Below are 23,049 nucleotides of genomic sequence, written 5' to 3'. Positions count from 1 at the left end.
AGAGCAGAGAGGTGGTTCAGCCCTACGGCACCAGTCTCTCATATTAACACCCTAGATATATTTCAGGGAGCTGAAATCACCTACAATCTGTGCTTGATTACTGATAAGAAAACCCTTTTGAGGGATATCATTAAAGGAAAGGAGGGGAGGGGATAGTTTTTGGCGAATTATTTAAATTTCAGAAAACTTTAATTGTTTATTAGTACTTTCATGTTGAATGCGTGTCATTTTTTGGACCCTGACAGCTGCCCCCATTTATTTTTGTTGTGTGGCACAGATCACTCTGAATATTCTGCATCTAAAAATGATATATACCAGGTTATGTATAATGTTCAAATGTTTTTTAAAAGGTTTCTGAAAAAGTCCCATGGTACATAAAAACAGTAATATTGTGAAATATTATTACTATTTAAAATAACTTTTCGGTTTAATTTAGGGCTGTCAGTTTAACGCGTTAACTTGGTTACAAAAAAATAACGGGATTAAAATTTTTTATTTGACAAAATATATCACTGGCTCCGCCCCCAGACCTGTACCATCATCTTACATTTCATACAGTTGACTGTTGACAAATATGATGCAGGGCAACAACTCCATAAAAGCAGTTATGCCCTAAAATTCAAGATATTGGTGCAAAAAATTTCCCTTTATGTGTTTTTGTCTCATATTTATATCATACAATATCGATATCACACGAGCAGGGAGAGCAGCATAGGCTATTACACGAGTGCTGTTTTTGACCCGAATATCACGAGTTTAAATGGGATTTTATACAACAGTTCAGTAAGAAGTTGATATTGTGTTATATTTTAAACACAATATTGTGTTTTTGCTCAATTTTGCAAAGAATATATTACCTTTAAAGCCACAGCAGAATTGTTGCGCGTCTCCGAGCAACACAGCGGTGATTCGTTTCTGAATGAATCCACGTTTTGAACGAATCGTGTGAACCAATGATTCAAAGACCCATTCATAAAGAGAGCCGTTTACGTCATTCCTGAATGAATCAGACGTTTGAACGAATTGAGTGAAGACATTTACCGCCACCTGCTGGCAGATTTAGTTTCTTATTTAGAGTATCATAGAAGCTGAAACCTCACAAACAAACCAGCTTGACTAAATCACTGGCACACGTGGGACATTGAGTAAACTCAGCCACCTTTTTCCTTTTAGCATGGATGAGTACGGCCTGAGTCTTACGCATCTACCAATGGGACGGGCAGAAAAAGTCAGGCTGAAGATCTGCCAGGTCAAGAACAAGCTGGAGGATTCAATCAATATCTCCAAGGAGTGAAAGCTCAGGTAAAGAGCACTTTGCAGGAGAAATGTATTTTCCATTACCCCCATATCGGGTGTGAAATATACTCCGCACATGCTGAATAAATATTGCATGTGATTTCACAAAGATGTCAAAAGCACAGGTACTGTGCAAAAAAAAAAAAAAAAAGAACAATGAAAAATTATTCATATTTTTTCTAATGGTATTATTAATAGTAATACCTAAATTTGGCACCAATGGCTTCTTTCAAACACTCATGCATGCTTGCACGCATATCTCTGCATTAAATTTCACTGGTTTTGGAATCATACTGAGGGTTAGGGATTTACACACATCACTAAGAAAATGTAAAAGAAAACACTCTTTTTTCAAACATACCCCTAACCATATCCCCAAGTAATACACTTACAATACAAATGTGACCCGTGCTGGCAAAAATGAGTCGGAATGCACACGGGCTAATTACGAGCTACAGGCAAAACAAGTGAAAAATGTCAAATTTGCCTGAATTTGAGGTTTTCACAAATATGAGTTCATTAAGCCCTCGTCTAGCGATCCCAATGCTCCAAATAATAATTTTAGATGTTTAATTACCTTTATCTGTACGTTTTCCGAGAGGAGTACCTTTTCTCTGCTAGCTTCTCACGCTGACTGTCATCCGAAGCGTGCGATCCCAATAAATATACACGTTTACACAGAATTACAGTATTTAAGTATTCACGCAAACATAATCTGTTATGTCTTAAGTGAACGTTTGGGGAACTGTTGGGGAAAAAAACATCTGATGTGTAACATTATATTAGATCCGTGCATTACAGTAGGTCTTAATACTAGGCCATCTGCCTCATTAAAAGAAAAGAGGGAATCACTCGATGCTCTTGATTGAACTGCTTTTGTAGTTTTAATAATCAATTTATTTGTAATGAACAGACTAAAGGAATTTTTACATTTGATTATTTGGTTTTCTTACTTGAATGCTTTTGTCTAGATGTAAAGGGAAAAAAGATAATGCATTATTGGTTTCTACTGTTCTACCGTTTCTACTGTTTCTTTTTTTTTTGCATCTGTTCTTATTTATAATAACAAAGATAAAATAAAAAATAGCTATATTGTGATTATTAATATAGTATTTATAATTAAGAGAAGAACTGGAGGAAACTATGTTTTCTGGAACCTTCAGAAAACTTTAACTCGATTTTTCTCAAAAGTCTCTTTGCTGACTCTATCGACATCAAACGGGTGTAGCTCAGCCATTTTTCGTCCGATTCCAACAAATCATACATCATTCTGAAGGTCTTTTAATGGAGAATGTGAACATAAAATAACTAATTTTTGAAAATGTGCTCATTGTGACTCATTTTGCCAGCACAGGTCACAAATACAAAATACGTAAGTTTTTTTTTACTTTTTGAGAGAAATGTTTCACTGTTCCCACAAGAATATTCAAGGGATAGTTCATCCAAAAATGAATATTTTGTCAGCATCTACACACCCTCATGTTGTACCTGTATGAGTTTCTTTCTCCTGTTGAACACACAAGAAGATAATTACAATAAATAGGTGCAATATGAAAATGGGTAATATAATAGAAACTTGAGGATGGACTTTTAACTCGGGCAAGTAAGCAACCACTTACAATGTCCCAGCAAACACACAGCAATGTCCAAATACAACCTCCAGTTTCTTCTGACTTAATATTGTTCTGGTTTAAAAAAAAACTAACAAAACAAAAAAAAAGACTTAAATTTCTTCATCTAGAGATAATCCGAGGCAATTATCCTAAATGAAAACAGACCACTGAGGAAAGCTAGTTATAAATACTAGAAGACACACCAAATAAACAAAATGCTGAACGGGCATCCATATCCCTCTCTGCTCTTAATGCATTCTTGCTCAGTAACAAACACAATGGCAGCAGAAGCTCTTTATGAAATGAATCATTATTCGATTAGTGTCTCATGCAGCTGAATTATCTATCTGCTATCCGAATGTAGTTGTGATTCAGTCTGATGCACTCCATCCATACGTTCATACTCCATGTGGCTGAGGCTGGCGGAGGCAGAAATGTGGCTGAATAATGAACAGGCCATCTGTGAAGTCCCATGATTCATTCTGCACTTGTGATGTGTTTATTGCTCACAAGAGTAATAATCGCGCCATCAACTCCACTGCCTGACAGCGGCTGCTCAGCATCAATTGTCATTGCCTTTGCTAATTTTCACTCGAACCTTGATGAAAGTGTGCAGTGCACTATGAAACATTCTACAATCCTCTTCTGAAAAGGAAATTATGAGACTGGCTGTGATGTTTTCAGTACCTTCTGCCCTCAACATTTCAATGCAAACATCAACACAGGAAGTTAAGCCAGCTATATTTTTAGACACCAATGTTCGGCCTTCTCTTTTCTGAGGGTGAAGTATGAAATGATCCCTTTAAACGAAAGGCTGAATAAAAGTGAATCATCTCAGCTTCATAGACCTCAGAGCAGACAGAATAATGTGCCGTGAATGAAAATGAGGCTCCCGAGTTTTCATAACCCATGTTTCTCTCTTTTTTTCCTTTTCGCTAGAAGTTGTGGCCTACTGTTGAACTACTGTTTAAAAGTTTGGGGTCAGTAAGATTTAACTTTTTTAATTATTAATTTTATTCAGCAATAAATTGACTTTAAAAGACTTTTAAAATGTTACTAAAAAATATTTCAAATAAATGCTGTTCTTTTGAATTCATCAAAGAAATGTATCATGCTGTCCAGAAAAAAAAATTAAGTAGCACAACTGTTTTCAACATTGATGATGATGATGATAATAATTTCTTGATCACCAAATCTGCATATTAGAATGATATCTGAAGGATCATGTGACACTGAAGACTGGAGTAATGATGCTGAAATTTCAGCTTTGCCATAACAGGAATAAATTACATTTAAAATATATTAAAATAGAATACGGTTTCATTTAAAATTATAATCATATTTCACAATATTACTGCATTTTGTATCAAATAAATGCTGCCTTGGTGAGCGGAAGAGACTTTTGAAACATTTAAAATAAAATATTGCCAACCCCAAAATTTTGAGTGATAGTGTTTGTCAGATGCTTTTTAACAACATTTCTGCAAACAGAAAACACGGTACATGTATGTTAAATGAACTTGAGGGTACTATATACCCTTACTGGGAACTGAAAGTATACAACCAACAAATTGGTCAAACAGTTAAACGCACAAGGCACAAAAGACATGTAGAACCTTGGGAATGATGGGAGTTCCAATTCCACATAAGTTCAGTGTAGGTCTTCAGCTCTGTAAAGCTCGTCAACATCTTGTGTGGAAACTGGAAACCAAACATATGGTGGACTTCTTGCAGACTATAAACAAGCTCCACCCTAACAGAGACACCTGCCAATCAGTAGCAGCTGTACGGAATTTAAAGCTACATTCCACCTTTTTATAGTTATCTTTAAAACATGTGAAAGCGAATGACCTCATTCAGAGGGATTTTCCTAAAATAGAAAAGTTCCTCATCTTATTAATGACAACAAACACTAACCCTAAATGTTCAGCTTGGAATTGCAGCTATGAATGTTATGCAAATCGGGTGTTATTTTATAGGCCTCCCTCACTTTTTGACTAATAAATTTCAATGAAAATGAATGAATAAATGAAAACAGATAAGGGAATAAGTAAATTCAAAAAAATAAAAACCAGTCAAATTCAGACTGAATCACTAATGAATTATTCAGATCAAAAACTAGAAAAAAATATATAATTCATACATTTCCAGCTCCGATTACCCCCCCATGACTTTTGCAGGCCTGGAAAACCATATTAAAATTACCTTATATTTTCAGGTTTTCCATGACTGAGGGAACTCTGAAATTTAAGAGCAAAGCCAGATCACTGGGCAGAAACAGCCGTCACTAAAGACTCAAGGACGGTTTATTCTGGTGCGACAACTCGGGAGGGACAAAACGCAGTGGGTTCCAAGGACGTGAACCCATATGTGTGAAAGAAACACAGCGCATGCCATGATGTTAAAACAAGCTCTAAACAAGGGACTGCACTCATTGTGTCTCATTAAAAGGAACAACCTTTAAAGATACACGTGCCACAGTACATCAACCATACAACTAAAAAGAAATCAGGCCGACATCAAATCAGGCAAAAATGTATTCGTTTTATGTTAATGTCATTGAGACGCCTATAAAAGTGTAGACTTATTGGTGAACGAAACCCAAACTTTCAGATTCCCAGTTTCAGATGTCTAGTTCCAATAACAACTTATTTATCAAATAGTGATGTTAAGGAAACCAGAGTAGTGGACCTGTTTCCTCATGCTGCACAGACACTGGGGGTTTGAGGCAGGCTCAGGTGTGGGTGTGGGTGTGTGTATCCGATGACGCAGATGGCTGTGGTAGGTCTGGACATGAGCCATGTTCTGCCAATTCTGGCTTCAGAGACAGATCTGAGTACATCCCACTGCTAACAAACTGGCAAACACGAGCACTTCCTTGCAATGATGTAATCATTTACACAAGTACTTATTTCTTGATTTAAATCATGTATAAGCTGCATTATCAGCTCAGTAAAACGGTCTTATCAATTTGCTTAAAGGGGTCATATGATGCTTTTTTAAAGATCATTATTTTGTGTATTTGGTGTAACAGAATATGTTGACAATATACATTAACAGGAAAGTAGCCAAACAGGGATTATATAGTATAAATAGAAGTATGAACATTAATTTGTAAATATATATTTATAAAATAAAAAAGTCCTATTTGCCAACATTATTTAATCCATTAACTAACATGAACTAACAATGAATAAAACATTTGTTACAGTATTTATTATTTATATTTATTAATGTTAGTTAATAAAAATACAACAGCCATGAAATAATATTAACAGATAGGCCTTTTGATTTTAATAATGTTAGTAAATGTAAAAACCCATATTAAGCATTTAGGACTCACAGTAAATTGAAAATATGTTTTGAAAAATAAATAAAAATATACATATATTAAGCATTTAAGACTTTTTCCTGGTTTTTTTATACACAAAAGCAAAATCAAACAAATTGACAAGACTGTTTTTTAGCACTGTTGGATGTGCAGCCTATAAGTGAACAAGATATATATTTTAGTATATATATATTGTTTTATATATAATAGTGTAAATGTGATTATAAATATAGATACAAATAATTATAATTATATAAATTATTTAATCTACGATTTAATTTGGTGGGGTGGGGGGAGGGGGTATGAGAGAAAAATAAAGTAAATTTGGCATTTTTGATGTGGACTTAAAATATTGGTAAGGGAGGTGCAAAACTGAACTACTGGCAACAACAGAAAAAAATTCTTACTGCAAAGACGTGGAAGATTTATTTGGAGGTGACAGTGGGCTGTAGTGATGTCACCCACAGCACAGCTGACATATATTTGTATGCTGGAGAGTGAGTAGATGCCTCTCCCCATCCTGACCTGCTCCCGCTCCTGAGCCTGTGCACAGTACTGGAGCGATGCAATAAAGAAGGCATTTGTAGGATGCTACTCCCTCAGGCCTGCAAACACAATGTTTCCATCTTGTGCACCTCACTGGCTCTTTTCTCAAATGGCCAAAAGCAGCAGATGTGGTGGTGAAGGTGAGGGTGACTCCATTCTATTTCGGGACATTTTTACAATCCCATCTTATTTGCTACAGTTTGTCTAGGCAAAAGTAGTTACAAAATGCGGAAAAAACATGATCCCTGCCATGCATTTTTGTTGACATTACATATATACTCCAGGGACAACATACAGATTTATCTGTACGGCACAAGCTAAACAAGACTGTCTATATTTGGAATACGGCGGCAGAGTGGACCCAAGGGATTGAATCCCGTTATCATCCACATCTCTCTTAAAAGGTAAAATGGACTGATTAACAGGCTGAGAGCCAAAAACCACAAAACCAGTCTTAAGTCGCTGGGGTATGTTTGTAGCAATAGCCAAAAATACATTGTATGGGTCAAAATTATTGATTTTTCTTTTATACTAAAAAATATTAGAATATTAAATAAAGATCATGTTCCATGAAGATATTTAGTAAATTTCCTACCATAAATATATAAAAACTTCATTTTTGATTAGTAATATGCACTGCTAAGGACTTAATTTGGACAACTTTAAAGGCGATTTTCTCAATATTTAGATTTTTTTGCACCCTCAGATTCCAGATTTTCAAAAAGTTGTATCTCTGCCAAATATTGTCAGATCCTAATAAACCATACATCAATGGAAAGCTTATTTATTCAGCTTTCAGATGTATAATGCGAAAAATTGACACTTAAGACTGGTTTTGTGGTCCAGGGTCACATACACCTTAATATTTATGTATTTGTTCTGAAATGGCTCAAATTTATTTTTTTTATTATTAAAATAAAATAAAATAAAAAAAGAATAAAAATACAATAAAAAGTTGCTAAATTTTCACTAAAGCTAAACACAATGAAAACTAATAATTACTAAAAAATGTCCATATTTTCAACATTTCTTATAAGTTTTGCTTTGCTTAGCTTTTTGCTATGCTTTGTTTTATTTTCCTTGTTTATTTACTATTATTGTTGATGCGTTTTTTAACTTAAGCACTACTTTTTAGAATGCCGTATCATGCGCATGACACTGCAACACTCGAACACATCCATCTATTTTGTTTATATAGAAAAACAATGGGAAAACGAGTTCTGTGTGAACAACCTCTTATTCAGTTAAAAATATGCTTAATTCACTCACATGAAGCATTTTTCTTGTTTTAAATGTTTAAAATACTAAATAAATACAATTATTATTGTTATTATATCTGCTTATGTTTTCAACGCGCATAGTGAAGAGAAAAAGGATTGTTAAATTAATCTAAAAGTCTATAAATGCTCTTTATAGTTTACATCGTTGGGAAAAATTGCTAAAGATAGTGTAAATATTCAACATATCACCCAGCCCTAGTCCAGCGATGTAATGGCAGATTTGCAAAGCACAGCTCAGGTGCTGACAAATACAGGAATTTCCATCAAACTGATGAGCTGCTGGCACTGAATTTGTGTTTCATAAAACAGCAGGGTGACAATTACAAACAGGCCATTTCTGGAGAAAGACATTTGATCAGTTAAACAGGAGGGAACGCCCAGTTGCCATTAGCCAAAACAGCCATTTTTCCCCACTGTGAAACTGCAAAACAAGGATATTAAGATGACAAATGCTTCCCAAGTGACCACAATGGCACAAATTACCTCTGAGACTGAAAACAAATATTTAGATGAAGTTAAAAGCTTCCGATAAACAGCTGTGTGCAGAGACATGGAAAGCAACACAGATCTGCAGGATTTTAGAGAGAACAGCAGCGTTTATTTACGTACCGTCTGGCTCTCGGGGAAATCCATTTTTATCAACTTGTGGGCGCATTCTTCAAAGTCCAAGCTGTGAAAATAAAACATGAAAACGTCACCTTCTGCATCTCATGTGCTAATGAAATATAACACATTGAGTTTAACCAGATCCCATGATATGCATATCATTTTAATATATTACATGCAACTGCAGCACATAATAAATCAAATGTAATATGTATTAAATATGAACCAGACTGCATTCAAATTAAGCAAAACTATCACAGCACCAAAGGGCGTCATCTGTTGAAGGTTAACAAGGGGAACACCATGATCAGAATAATAATACAATTCCCAAAAGATATTACAAAATGTGTCCGCTATAAGGAGAAATGAGTCTTTCTATCTTAAGCAGTCTAAGGTTTAAGGTAAGAACAAGATTATCTCGCATCAAAGCTTCTTTTGGGCCAATGTTTACGGTGCTGTAGAAGCATGGATAAAGATAATATATTATAGCTGAGCTGCGAATTTGCAGTCTGAATGTGAAAATAGACAATAAATAGAAAACATCTTTCTACTGTGTTCAGCAGGGTAAAGTGATTCACACACAAATTACTCTTATGATCATTTCTGTATAATGAATCAGTCAAGATAAGTAGAAATGGGTCTCTAATAAAGAAAATGAAATAACAAAATAAAAGGTCGAAAAAAAAATCAGTCAACCTGAATCAAGAAATAGGTTTTCAAAATAATAAAATGAAAAATAAACAAAATGATATAAAAAAGGTTTGATGTATGAATCAGTCAGATGACTCAAGAAACAGGTCTCCAAAATAAAACGAAATATAAAATAAAACGATTAGGTAAAGACTTGCAAATAAAATACAAGCAAAAGACTCATTATGATTTCCTTATAATGAATCAAGACAACTCAAGAAACTGATTTCTAACAAATAAATTAAATTAAAATGAAAAAAATAAATAAAAATAAAATAAAAACCAAATCATATAAAGGAAAAAGTATGGATCAGTCAAGGAACAGCCTCAGGTCTCCAAAAAAAGAAGAAAAAGAGAGAAAAATATATAAAATAAAAAAATAAAAGTAAAGGTTTGATGTCTGAATTAGTCAAAATTATCAAGAGAGTTCTCCAAAATAAAATAAAAATAATTAGAAATTTAATTTATGTGCTATACCAATTATGTTTAACTCAACACTGGCAGTTAAATTAAACAGGGTGTGGTTAGTCAAGTCTTTCTACTCTTTGCCAGAGCAAAGCAAACTAAAGCAACGGTCATTAGTCTCACATCTCTTTCAGACATTTCTGCCAGAATTCTGCATCTATCAGTTAGTTTCACAATCTGCTGACAAACACAGCCATGAGACGCCCGCAGATACTAATATCTCCTGCACACAGACCAACACAGCATGAGAAACAAACTAGCCTAAATGCTTTAGTTTACGGAGCGGAAAAGTGGTCTAAAATTCTGACCAAACTAGAATCTCTAGGAGTATTTCTGTTCTAAATAAAGTTCACTCTGCTCTACTTCTTAAATGTTTGAATGCTGTGCCATGATCACTTCAAAGGGCAGGGGCAGCCAAAAAGAGAGGGACGTGATGGCCAGACTTGACACTACAGGTCCCATAGTGCACAGTTAGCCACCAGGACAACTCCATATAACTGTCATTCAACCCAGTCCCTATCCAAATCGACACACTGCAGTAACACAGCCAGTACAGCACTATATACTGAGCTCCACAGAATCAAACTACACAATCATAACCGTCACCCTCATGTCGTTTCAAAATGGTATGACTTTCTTCTGTGGAACATAAAAGGACATTTTGAGAAAAAACAAAAAACAGCCCATTTACTATTTTAATAAATGTTACTGGTCGTACAAGTTCGTTCAAAACTTTGAGGTCAGTAAGATTTTTATTCAAAAGTATACATTTTTCATCAAAACATTTATTAAATTGATCAAAAACGACAGTAAAGATATTTGTAATGTTACATAAGATTTCTATTTTTAAATAAATGCTGCGCTTTTGAACGTTATATTCATCAAAGAATCCAGAAAAAAGTAAAGCTGCTTCCAAAAAACAAACAAACAAACAAAAAAACATTGATAATAATAAAAAAAAATGTTTCTTCAGTAGCAAATCAGCATATTAGAATGATTTCTGAAGGATCATGTGACACTGAAAACTGGCATAATGATGCTGAAAATAAATTGCATTTTAACATATATTAAAATTTAAAAGTTATTTTAAATTGCAATAATATTTCACAATATTAGTTTTTTTTATTTTTAATCAAATAAATTGTGAGTATAAGACACTTTTCTAAAACATTAAAATCTTACTGCCCACACATTTTTGAACAGTATTGTACGACAATGTCAAAATGCCCAAACTTACAGACACTGTTTTCCACTCTCTTCCAGTCATTTCCTTTCTTATATATATATAAGAAAGAAAGAAAACCTCACAATGGGAATCACAGGGTTGTGCCACAAAACCAATGCACTTGATTTCAACAGAAAAATAGCAGGGGCTAATCTAATTTCCTACTGGGTCATACTTTTTCCTGTCCATACACGAGCCTCACCTCGAGGCGGGGGATTTGTGGGCCAAATCAGTTTCATCCCATCCTGAAAGGCAGTTTGTAGAAAGGCAGAGTAATAACCTTTGTAGTGCCTCTCTCTTTTAGCTCTGCCCTCTTTCTGCACTCAGGGCAGTTAACAGAGGGACAGCAGCACCACGCGACCTCTCGTTGAGCTGCAGTAGAGAGCTGTGAGAGACCAGGTTTGTTTTAAGAGGCGAATCCAGGTGCCAGCAGGCAGGTTTAAAGACATTAAGGAAGCTATTCGACTCCCAGCTGGTGAAATATTTAAAAGCTTGTTACACAGCTGTTGAATGTATGAATGAAGCCTCATTGGAAGCTGCATGTCATGTTAGATGTGTTACCGTATAGCTGTGATCACATACAGAGTACATGCACTTGACAACCATGAAAAACAGGTTAAATAAAGTTAGTATGCATGCAAAGCCTGCTTTTGGCTGCACTAAGTTCTTGATACAGAATCAGCCTCTGCTGCATCTGTAACGTGCGAGTGCTCGGCAGCCCTGAGGCGCTGAGAGGTTTAGTGCTTTCAAACATTTTCCGCAACAGAGGCCTTTTTAAAGCTTCAGGTCAATAGAAGTGGAAAAGGGAAGCTTTGAGGATGCCTGTGAGTCCACACACACACACACACACACACACACACACACACACACACACACACACACAGAGGGGAGTGACACCGGGCGTGCGCGAGAGGCCTTTTTAAAGCTTCAGGTCAATAGAAGTGGAAAAGGGAAGCTTTGAGGATGCCTGTGAGTCCACACACACACACACACACACACACACACACACACACACACACACACACACACAAAGCGGAGTGTGACCTGGTGCCTGCTAGGGATGCATGAATATTTATGCTAGATTCACAGTGATTTTGCAGGTGATAAATTAAACCACATTGTGATTATTTTGAAGCACTTTTTATTAAACCATTAAGTTTCCTTAACACAGTGTCTACACCGGACGCGAGCAGCGCAACGCAACACGACAAGACAATAGAACCCATTATAATCAGTGATGCTGTCTACACTGGATGCGGCACGATGCAACACGACAAATCCCAGACAGTAAAATTATGCTTTATTCTATTTATGACGTGCTGACACAAAGCTCAAATAATTTGCTACGGTCGCTTTGTCGCGTCCAGTGTAGACAGACTTTAGCTGTTGCGGCATGACACGACAACTGCTGCGTCCGGTGTAAACACGGTGTTAAGTCGCGGTCACACTAGACTTTTTGTTCCATTGACTTCCATTCATACACATGCCAATGCGTCAGACCGGAAACGCAAGCCCATGCGAAGATATTTCTCATTTCATTGCATAGCAAAGTTCAAGTTTGGTGAACTCTGACCTGCGAATTCGCGTCACGTAAATGCGTGAGACCAATAGAAGATCAAAACGTCACAAAGTGACCTCTAAACATGGAGGAATCGCTCATTTTAGCAGTGTCGCATCATCCTGTTTTATACAACACAACCTTAAAAGATTACAAAAATCACATAAAAAAAGAAGCGGCTTGGTTTGCGGTGGCAAGGGAAACAGGAGGAGATGGTACACTTGAACAGTGAAACGTGTAATTTTATGTGATGTTTTTATTGCATGAGATTTGTATGTGTGTGTACTTGATTAACTATACTTGTAACTGATTGTAATCGCTTAAATACGTAGAAAATAATTAGTTGAGACTAGTGAGTTGTGTGTACTGTGAAAACCTTGGTGTGTGATGTCATATCCTGCTCCCGCCCCTTTTTGCAGCACCGTCCAAACTAATTTCACATTCTCAAAGTCTAGTGTGACCGCGGCTTTAGGCTCATTAGGCAATTTTACAAAAACTTCCCGGTCTCAAGACTCATCATTATGAGAGTGTGAAGTCAGATGTTGCAATAGCACCTCTTGATTTAAACTTCAGTAGCTAAAATGGCACTCATAGGTAGCACTTATATATATATATAGGCATATTTTTAAAAATAATAATAAAAATGACAAAAATACAACAGAATTACTAAAACTTAGGTGTTGAAAATGTTGGTGATTAAAAAAAAAAACTCATGAACATGTTACGCTTTAACAACCCAAATATCAATATTAAGATATATATTAAATATCATCAAAAAGCTGAAAAACTCCAGCGCTATGCCCATGAGAAGGACAGTCGTACTGAGAAAAGGTTCTGTGATGCCGAGGGAAATAGACTCATCCTGCCTTCCTCCTAATCTCGTCAATCAGCCCCTGAATTGTTGTTTAAACATTTTTCAAACCCTCTTGATATCAAAGGATAACTAATTTTGAAGTCCTTCACCACAGCGATTTCTGATCCGTGACGGCACTTCTGCTGCTCTGTGCCGGTGAAATTCAGTTAAAAACAACTAATCTGAAACGTTCTTAATTCAATCTGCGTGCTGCGACGCTCAGGGGCTTTGGTTCATAAACAAGAAAAAAACAGCCTAGTCCCTACACATGGGATCTCAAATGTAGGTTGTTTTTCTATTTCATCCAATACAAACTTTGCATAGGCTATTTCTGGTGGCTTTTTAGAGCTGCTCCCATTCTGCTGACGGAAGCAAGGAAGACGACACAGAACCACTGGAACACATGATGCACACACTCACCTTGACTGGATGGCGAGGTAAATCGTTCGACGGAATGCAACCAAGTTCACCTCTGTCTGGTCGAAAATGGTGACTTTCTCTTGTTCTAAATAAAGAGAAGACAAACTCTGTACAGTTAAATGGGACAGAGACTGGCTGAAGTTTGTGTCATATGATATGTCTCCCTCCAGAGGTCAATAGCACTTGTTCTCTGCAGAGTTATTTTAATTCGCAGGCTTCTTTGATGAAGCATCTGATCACAGCAACGGAACTAAAGAATAGCAGAGAGAGACACCGCTCACACTGTCTGACCTCAATGACAAGAAGCTCTTGAACCTTCACATTATAATCAATGAGATATCTGACTAAAGTGACAAATTCAAGAACATCTAAAAGCAGTATAGTGGCCAAAAATGTGTTTGGTGCAAAGGAGTCAATTATTTTCTTTGATCTTTTGGGAAAAAAAATAAAAAATGTATGTATGTATATATACAGTGGGTACGGAAAGTATTCAGACCCCCTTAAATTTTTCACTCTGTTATATTGCAGCCATTAAGTTAATTCACACACACACGAGTATAAAAAGATGACACTGCATCTATGTAAAGGGTGCTATAGTGCTTCTCAATCAGGTTAGCTACTCTTATGACTGAGCAATAAATAAATATCATCTCAAACATTGCAACAATTTGAAGTGTATCTTGCTGAGCATGTTCAAGTCTACATGCATATAGCAGCGCTATAAGAAATCAGAACGTAACCATCACCCATTTGTGTGGTGAGGTGTCACCGGCATAGCAATGAAAATGCATTTGCATACTTCTGCAGAGTATGTTTCTGGCTTTAAACTACATTACAACTGTTTTAAGTGCAAGAAATATTGTTAGTGAATATGTATGATCCCTTTAATGCTTGAAACACAATGTGCTACAGTCTGGAACAGGCAGTCTCCTGACAGCCATAGTGTTTTATGCAGTTTCTCATCAGCTCAAGACCCAAGAGACCATATGAGCAGGATTATCTAGGGGAACTAATGCAAAGCATTGTCCCCAAACACTGGCACTCGCATAAGAACTCAGGGTGTACTCACACTAGGCGATCTGAACTGTGCCCGAGCATTTGACCCCCAAAGCCCGGTTCGTTTGACTAGTGTGATCGCTCAGTACTGTGCCCGGGTGCAGTTCGTTTGGCCGTCCCTGGCCCACTTGGAAGAGGTGAGCTAGGGGTGTGCCATATCATACTGTCCATGATAACACCGGTATACAGTTTTACATGATAAAAAAAGTGTCATATCGCGATATCAATGATATAGCAGTGCAATGATGTATTTACTAGGGATGCACCGAATGTTCGCCAGCCGAAATTATTCTGAAAAATCGCAAAATGGCCTTAATTAAATAAACTGCAGACCGTTATGTTTTCTAATACATGCATGAATTGCATACGTTCAAACAGTGCTGCTCGAGCTCGCGGCGCTGTCTCGTTAGCTATATTCAAAGTCCAAACCGCAAGGGAAATCTGCGCTGAAACTGTGTTACTCGTCAGTTGCTCAGTAACATTTTTCTGAATTTTTACAAGGCATGTGACAATGTGATACGTTCATCTTTCCAAATTAGTAATGAGAATAATTTATAAATCTGCTGCTGTCAACAAAAAGAAGCACTGAGGACTTCCTGTGGGTTTCCGTCAAAATAAAAGCTCCATCAACATTCATAAATGTTAGTATTGTGATTTTACTGTTGTTCTGTTCAATAAAATTAAAAAGACAATAAAAATGATAATAATTACAACAGCTCTATTAATACATTTATTATAACATTCACACATACTGCTCAAATAATTGCTTCTGCTCAGCAAGGCTGCGTTTATTTGCATGCCTGATTCAAGTAGGGGGTCTCAAAAATGGCCACAAAATATTATTTCACTAACTTATTAATTTTCAATTAAATTGTGCTTTGTTGGCATGGCCTGCTAGAATGTAAAAAAAATCTTCATCTAACATTTAATATTGGAGGCATCCAAATTATTTGACATATTTGAACACTTAAAAAAAAAGTAACAAAATAGTTACTTTCCCTGGTAATTGGTTACTTTTATAATGATGTAATGCAGTTACTAACTCAGTTACTATTTGTGAGAAGTAACAAGTATCCCATAACTTGTTACTTTTTTTTGTTTTTTTTTAAAGTAACTTCCCCAACACTGGTCACTACTGTTGCACTATAACGCTGCTTCTGCCACCTTATGACAATAGATTTACACTTCGAATTAGTTAGTCTGTCATCAATGACAGTAGCTCATTGGAAAAGGATGGAGAATGCCCTTCATTGTGTTTGCACTAATAAATGCTGCTGCCTGCTAGCTGCAATCACCAATAAAACGTTGTTCCCTATTTTTTTTCTATATCGTCATAAATATTATTATCGCAAACATTCTTGTAATATCGTGATATAATATTGAGGCTATATCGCCCACCCCTAAGGTGGGCCAGAGCATGATTCAGTTGGGCTTGGGCACGGTACACATGTAGTGTGATGGCTAACCGCGTCGAAGCACAGAATAGCTACTATTTTGTGTGTGCTACTGTCATTATTACGACCGCAAACATCTTCTATTACTACTACTACAGTACACTTTTCAATTAATTTAAGTAAATCAAGTATATTTAGGTATATAATGGTCTAGTTCTCACCTTATTGATGAACACGAATTGTAGTTTGCGAGTAAAGTTTCAAATTATTTCGTTAACGTCATAACGTCAAATTATTTCATTAACTGTCTCCGTAATGATCATCTGATACATGCAAGTGAAAATGGCTGCATGGCATAAATTATAAATTTATTAGCAGGGCTCTAGGCTTACGTTTCTTTTTAGGAGCACAAATTTAAAAAATTTAGGAGCACAGTCAAAAATTTAGGAGCACCTTCTAATCAATAATCCAAAATTTGATAAAAAAAATTAGCCTTCCCATTACGAGGTGATATTTGACTCCTTAAAAGTGATTTACAGTGGAAATTTGTTTTTACCTTTGTAATGGCATTTTTTTAAACTTTATTAAAAGTATGTCATCTTTTATGTCAAATAAAAAAAATATTTTATAATTAATTAAATTGTAATCCTAATTAAAACGACAGAATAAGAATAGTACGTTACCAATCAAATGAACTCAGTATTAACAAAATTAATTTGTAGAGGTGGCACATAAGAACACAAAAGTGGCTTGTAGGTGTATTTTCAGATATTTATCGAGGCTCAGAGGTGGCATAAATGCAATTAAATCCATAAATTCATGTTGAGATTAATGTTTTAAATATAAAATGTTGAATATAGAAATATTAAATGATTTAAATAACTGAAAAGATACTTTAAAAATGAAACTAAAACTGCCAGCAGGTGGAGGCAATTCACTGATTTTATCACTGAATCATTCATTCAATTGATTTGTTTGAACGGCTGATTCATTCAGGAAGAAGCAAGTGACTGTCTTTATGAATGGGTAATCATGAATCACTGACTCACTAGATTCATTTAAAAATGCACATTCATTCATAAATGAAACACCGCGATGTTTGAATGGAGATGCGCAGCGGCTCAGCTGTTACTTTGTTTCAAACTATTTTCGACGACGAAATAGAGCAAAATCAGCGATAATCGTGCTCAGTTCAAGGCAACTGTGCCTAGTGTGAGTACACCCTAAGAATAAGAACAAGGCTAATAAATGACAGAGGAAAGCGCCACCAAGCCACATCCTAACACTGAATATTAATACAATTTTGCCCATTTTTCCCTAATTATATGGCAGAATATGTGACATATGATAAATGTTTTAAATAAATACCTTCTCCAGCTGCCTCCTCTTCATCTTTCTCATCATCATCATCTTCATCATCTCCACTGCCACCAGCGTCGTCGCCAGAATCACTGCTTCCTTCATCCAGAATTTCTCATTCATTCATAAATGAAACACCGCGATGTTTAAATGGAGATGCGCAGCGGCTCAGCTGTTACTTTGTTTCAAACTATTTTCGACGACGAAATAGAGCAAAATCAGCGATAATCGTGCTCAGTTCAAGGCAACTGTGCCTAGTGTGAGTACACCCTCAGAATAAGAACAAGGCTCATAAATGACAGAGGATAGCGCCACCAAGCCACATCCTAACACTGAATATTAATACAATTTTGCCCATTTTTCCCTAATTATATGGCAGAATATGTGACATATGATAAATGTTTTAAATAAATACCTTCTCCAGCTGCCTCCTCTTCATCTTTCTCATCATCATCATCTTCATCATCTCCACTGCCACCAGCGTCGTCGCCAGAATCACTGCTTCCTTCATCCAGAATTTCTGAGGTACGAAAACAATACATGTTTGAAAAAAAAATAAATTTGAGAGCCTGCAAAAATGGAGGGGCAAATGAGATGCATTACTGTAGATAACTGTAAAAGTCTCTATCGCTTAAACTTTCATCCTACTTGGGACTCATTTGGATTTGACTTTAGGAAAAAGTGACAAGCGTAACACACAAACACACTCTTGTCTTTGCCCAGGTCTCCCGTTGGCATCGTAGGTCACAACTATGTTCTGTCACTTTCTCCACTGCTGAACAACTGCATTAACTTTGCTTCTCAAGCCGTAAATGGAGTAATCATCTTCGCATCAGAGGAAAAGCATCTCCAATTGTTGCAATCAAGGGCCACCATTTCAGCTTCCTGTACCATATGGCTTGTCTCCAGTCCATTGTACAATTAGTACACAATTAAAATTCAAATGTGCTAGCAGAGACGGTGCATCAGAGGGCACATTTTTTATTAGGCAGTAATGAGAAGAATGCAGAGTCATTAACTCACCCCGTTTAATTGCTTTGTACTTCTCCTCGTTCTCCAGGAAGTTGGGATCCAACTTGAAGACATCTGCAAAAGGAATATTGTTGATGTAAAGCAGACATTCATTTGCAATTACACGTTTCGCAGCAATTAAGTCAGTGCCAACGAGATGTAATCAGAGGAAATTACCCATAAAGAAGAATTTGCTGTGTATTAGCTATAATACACATAAAGAGCTTAATGTGATAATGGCTGTTCATGCTTCCCAAAGGGCCACATGTATGGATTTTCAATTAGCGCACTTTGTCTTAGAAGCCTCAGAAAAGATGCTTATCCCTAAACATCAGCAAAGACAGTGGCTAAATATGAGAACTGAGAGGGAAAAACCCTCAATTACACACAGACAGAGCAAAGATGGCAGCCTCTGGTTTGAGAGCATGCGTTCCCTCTTGGGTGGATTTAGAGAGAAGGAAGCCATCCATTATGATCATATCAAGGTAATTAGCTGCTAAACATGAGAAATTGAGGCCTTGCAGGTTAGGTGAGTGAGGCAGTGAATCTTACTCAACACTTTCAGTAGCAAAGATGAAAGCAGGAACGGTTTTAAACAAAACAGTGGAAATTAAAAATTAAAACTTAAAGCATGCGTTTCATCATGACTGACACATTTCTGAATTAAAACTTCCCTACCAAGATACCACTACTAAGAATCTGTTTTGTTTTTTTTTTAAGTACTTTGCATTAAAGGCGAGCATTAAATTGATAAAAAAAAACGGATTTATAGAAAGATTTATAGACATGTATAGAGATTTATAGACATAAAAAAAGTATTTTTTTCTATTAATTAAAGAATCTAATACACTCTAATATCAGAACAGCTGTTTTCAATATTACAAATAAGAAATTTTTCTTGAGCACAAAATTAGCATATTAGAATGATTTCTGAAAGATCATGTGACACTGAAGACTGGAGTAATGATGCTAAAAAAATTAGCTTTGTCATCACAGGAATAAACTACATTTTAAAATACATTAAAATAGAAAGAGTTACTTTAAATTGTAAGAATATTCACAACATAACTTTTCCTGCAGTTTTGATCAAATAAATCCACCCGTGGTGAACATATGAGACTTATTCAAAATAATGAAAAAATTGTACCAACCGAACTTTTGAATGGTAATAATCATTTGAATGGTCAAATCAGTGGTTTATTAAAATCTCAGATCGGTATTTTTTTATTTAATTTTTTTTTTATCTGAAAACAGTCATCCACCCATGCCAATTCCTTATTTGGAGAAATGAAAAAGGTTTAAATACTCTGAAATGGCATGCATAAGCACAGCTGATCTTACTTATGATGTCCTCTGTGTTGTATTCATCCTCCAGAGGAAGCATGTGTGTGAACTGGTCCTCTTCCTCTACTAGGTCAAGCCCTTCTGGGATGATGGGGTGGTCCTTAAACCCATCCTTCCTGATGGCAAACATCACCTCAATCATGTACTGTACACGCTTATCTATCTCTGATTCATGCAAGATGTTCCTCAGACGTTCAAAGATAGCTGCAAAAAATGATAGATGATAGATATAGATATAAGATAAAATCATCCATTCAATAACAACAAAATAAAAATAAATAAAATAATTAAATGGTTAGGAATGTACCATTGATGCCTCGGGGTGAGACCTCTGTCAGTTTGAGACCACACTCTTTTAGAAAGCTGATGGCCACTTCCACACTATCATCAGTGGGTCTTTCCAACAGCAGGGTTAACATCTCCAGACACAGGACTTCATGAGCCTAGAGACAAAGAAAATACTATTATGCACTACACAATAAACTGTGGATTATAGACATATGTGACCCCTGGACCACAAAACCAGTCATAAGGGTCAATTTTTCAAAATTGAGATTTATACATCATCTGAAAGCTGAATAAATAAGCTTTCCATTGATGTATGATAGGACAATATTTGGCTGAGATACAACTATTTAAAAATCTGGAATCTGAAGGTGCAAAAAAATCTAAATACTGAGATAATCGCCTTTAGAGGTGACATATCATGAAAATCTGACTTTTCCAGGATTTAAGTGCTATAATAAGGTCCCCAGTGCATCTACCAACCAAGGAAACGTGAAAAAGATGAACCCAGTAACTTTGTTTTGGTAAGCATTTTTCTGCAAGCGTCTGAGAAAACGAGCGCGTCTGATTTCGCTCCCTTGGTGACGTGGCAAAGGGATCTCATTATAATATTACCGCCCCTTAATCTGTAAGTTTCCACCCACGGCACCATCATTGTGTTTTCACAAGCGACAACGGTGTGCTAGTTCTAATGCCATGGCGAAGGTTTGAGCAAAACATGCCAAATGTTCTGTCTTTGGCTGCACAGATGAGTACAGAACACTATTTACAGTCCCAGCCTCAGAGGAGACAAGCAAGCAGTGGATTTATTGATTTATTTGTGTATATTGCTGTATCAATGTATATTGCTGCTGCCACACAGATCTAAAATAAACATGCAATTTATTTCCCAGCAGTTTACCTTCACAGACATAACCGACTGTTTTTTGTAACTCGTGTGTTAACGTAAACTTGTGTGTGAATGAGAACTTAGTTTAGTACTCGCATGCTGTGACAGCCACTTTCTGTGCGCGTGCTTCGGATGTGTGCTCTCAGAAAACCATATATCAGAAGTTTAAACTCATATGTTTTAAAACGCATGATTTCAGCACGATAAACATGCTAATCAGAATCAAAACAGATGTTTTTAGCAGGTACGAGCTGTAATGGCGCAGCTCTATTCTGGAAAAGGGGGCGGGGAGCAGCAGCTCATTTGCATTTAAAGAGACAGGCACGAAAAAACTGCATGTTTCTGCTTCCACTCAAAATAGGCATTTTCAAAACATTATAATAGATGATCTGTGGAGTATTTTGAGCTGAAACTTCACGGACACATTCTGGGGACACCAGAGACTTATATTACATATTGTAAAAAGTGGCATAATATGTCTCCGTTAAAGTTGACCAAATTAAGTTCTTAGCCATGCATATTGCTAATCAAAAAGTAAGTTGATATATTTACGGTAGGAAATTTACAAAATATTTTCTTACATAATCTTTACTTAATATCCTAATGATTTTTGGCATAAAAGAAAAATCAATAATGAAATGTTTTTTTGGCTATTGCTATAAATATACCCAAGCGATTTAATGAATGAATGAATGAATGATGCATTTATATAGCACTTTATTGTGTATTGTTGTACACCCAAAGCGCTTTATAATCATGTGGAGGGGTCTCTCCTCAGCCACCACTGGTTTTTAAGACTGGTTTTGTGGTCCAGGGTCACATATAGGTTTATAGACTGTTATAGGAGCAGAAGGACATACCACATTCTGGTTGATGAGATGAGCCACGAATTTGGATGCTGTGAGACATTGTTGCTGAAAAGATAGAAAGAAAAATTAGAACATTATTTAAATTGGTGCTCCATTTAGAAACCAGCACCTAGCTTCCTAAAGGCTTACTTTATCATTCCTCCTGTAACCTTTACGGAAATTGAGGATAAGTCTCTTGAGGATAAGTTCTCCGATCTGAGGAAACTTGGAGTTGATGATGGCCACCACAGAAGAGTACACATGGGTGAAGATGGGAGAGGCAGCCTGGGCCTGAAGTGTAGATCTGGCCAGAAGACCTCTAGAGAGAGACACGTCAGGGCCATTAACAATGTCAATCAGATGAGCTGCCTTGTTGTTTTCTGTCTACACAGGGAGCATCCTAACTAAAATGAAACCTCATAACTGATTGATTTAGATTTAGAGCTACATGGGCATTAAAGGCTGATTTATACTTCTGTGTCGAACCTACGCCGTAGCTTACGCATAGACGCACACCCATACGCTGTAGCCTGACGTGCACCTCTCCAAAAATCTAACAGCGCGTCAATTCTACGCAGAACGCAAGCGCTGTGATTGGTCTGCAAGAACCCCTCCCTCCATATGTACTTGAGTTTTGTGTGTTTATGTGCACTTTAATATATTTTAATGTTACACCTTCTTATATAAAATAAAAAAAAGCAAAGAACAAGTGTCTTATAATGTATTATACTACATAGCATTATACATCAGTAGTTGTCCACAACAAACAATGTTGATCTGCCGTGGTACAAGTCCTTGTGCAGATTGAAAGAATGCCATCATCTCCTGTTCCGTTGTTGTCCCCTTTTTGTAGTTTTAAATAATGATTTGATATTTATTTCCCGCCGTCATGGCTATAATGCTTCTCCGACGAGCCGCTTCTTCTTCGGCTTTTGCCGTGGTACTGCGGGTTACACCAGCAACATGCCCGTGGACACTGC

At 36.4% G+C, this 23,049-nt stretch overlaps 1 protein-coding gene across 1 annotated transcript in view; it reads right to left on the bottom strand.

The window, feature by feature from the left end:
• Window positions 1-23,049, bottom strand: part of LOC107601622 (pre-mRNA-splicing factor CWC22 homolog) — a 59,547-nt gene that overhangs the window by 13,638 nt on the left and 22,860 nt on the right. The window contains exons 10-15 of the mRNA XM_016293872.1: window positions 20,355-20,490; window positions 20,045-20,251; window positions 18,716-18,778; window positions 18,108-18,212; window positions 13,884-13,968; window positions 8,676-8,736 (exon numbers count right to left, since the gene is read on the bottom strand). Of these exons, the coding sequence (XP_016149358.1) occupies window positions 8,676-8,736; window positions 13,884-13,968; window positions 18,108-18,212; window positions 18,716-18,778; window positions 20,045-20,251; window positions 20,355-20,490 (657 nt within the window). The remainder of the gene's footprint in view (window positions 1-8,675; window positions 8,737-13,883; window positions 13,969-18,107; window positions 18,213-18,715; window positions 18,779-20,044; window positions 20,252-20,354; window positions 20,491-23,049) is intronic.

This window comes from Sinocyclocheilus grahami, unplaced genomic scaffold (assembly GCF_001515645.1).
Source record: "Sinocyclocheilus grahami isolate Dianchi unplaced genomic scaffold, SAMN03320097.WGS_v1.1 scaffold308.1, whole genome shotgun sequence".
Lineage (NCBI taxonomy): Eukaryota > Metazoa > Chordata > Actinopteri > Cypriniformes > Cyprinidae > Sinocyclocheilus > Sinocyclocheilus grahami.
Note: the sequence above shows the minus strand (reverse complement) of the source record. Positions and strands in the feature narration are given on the sequence as shown.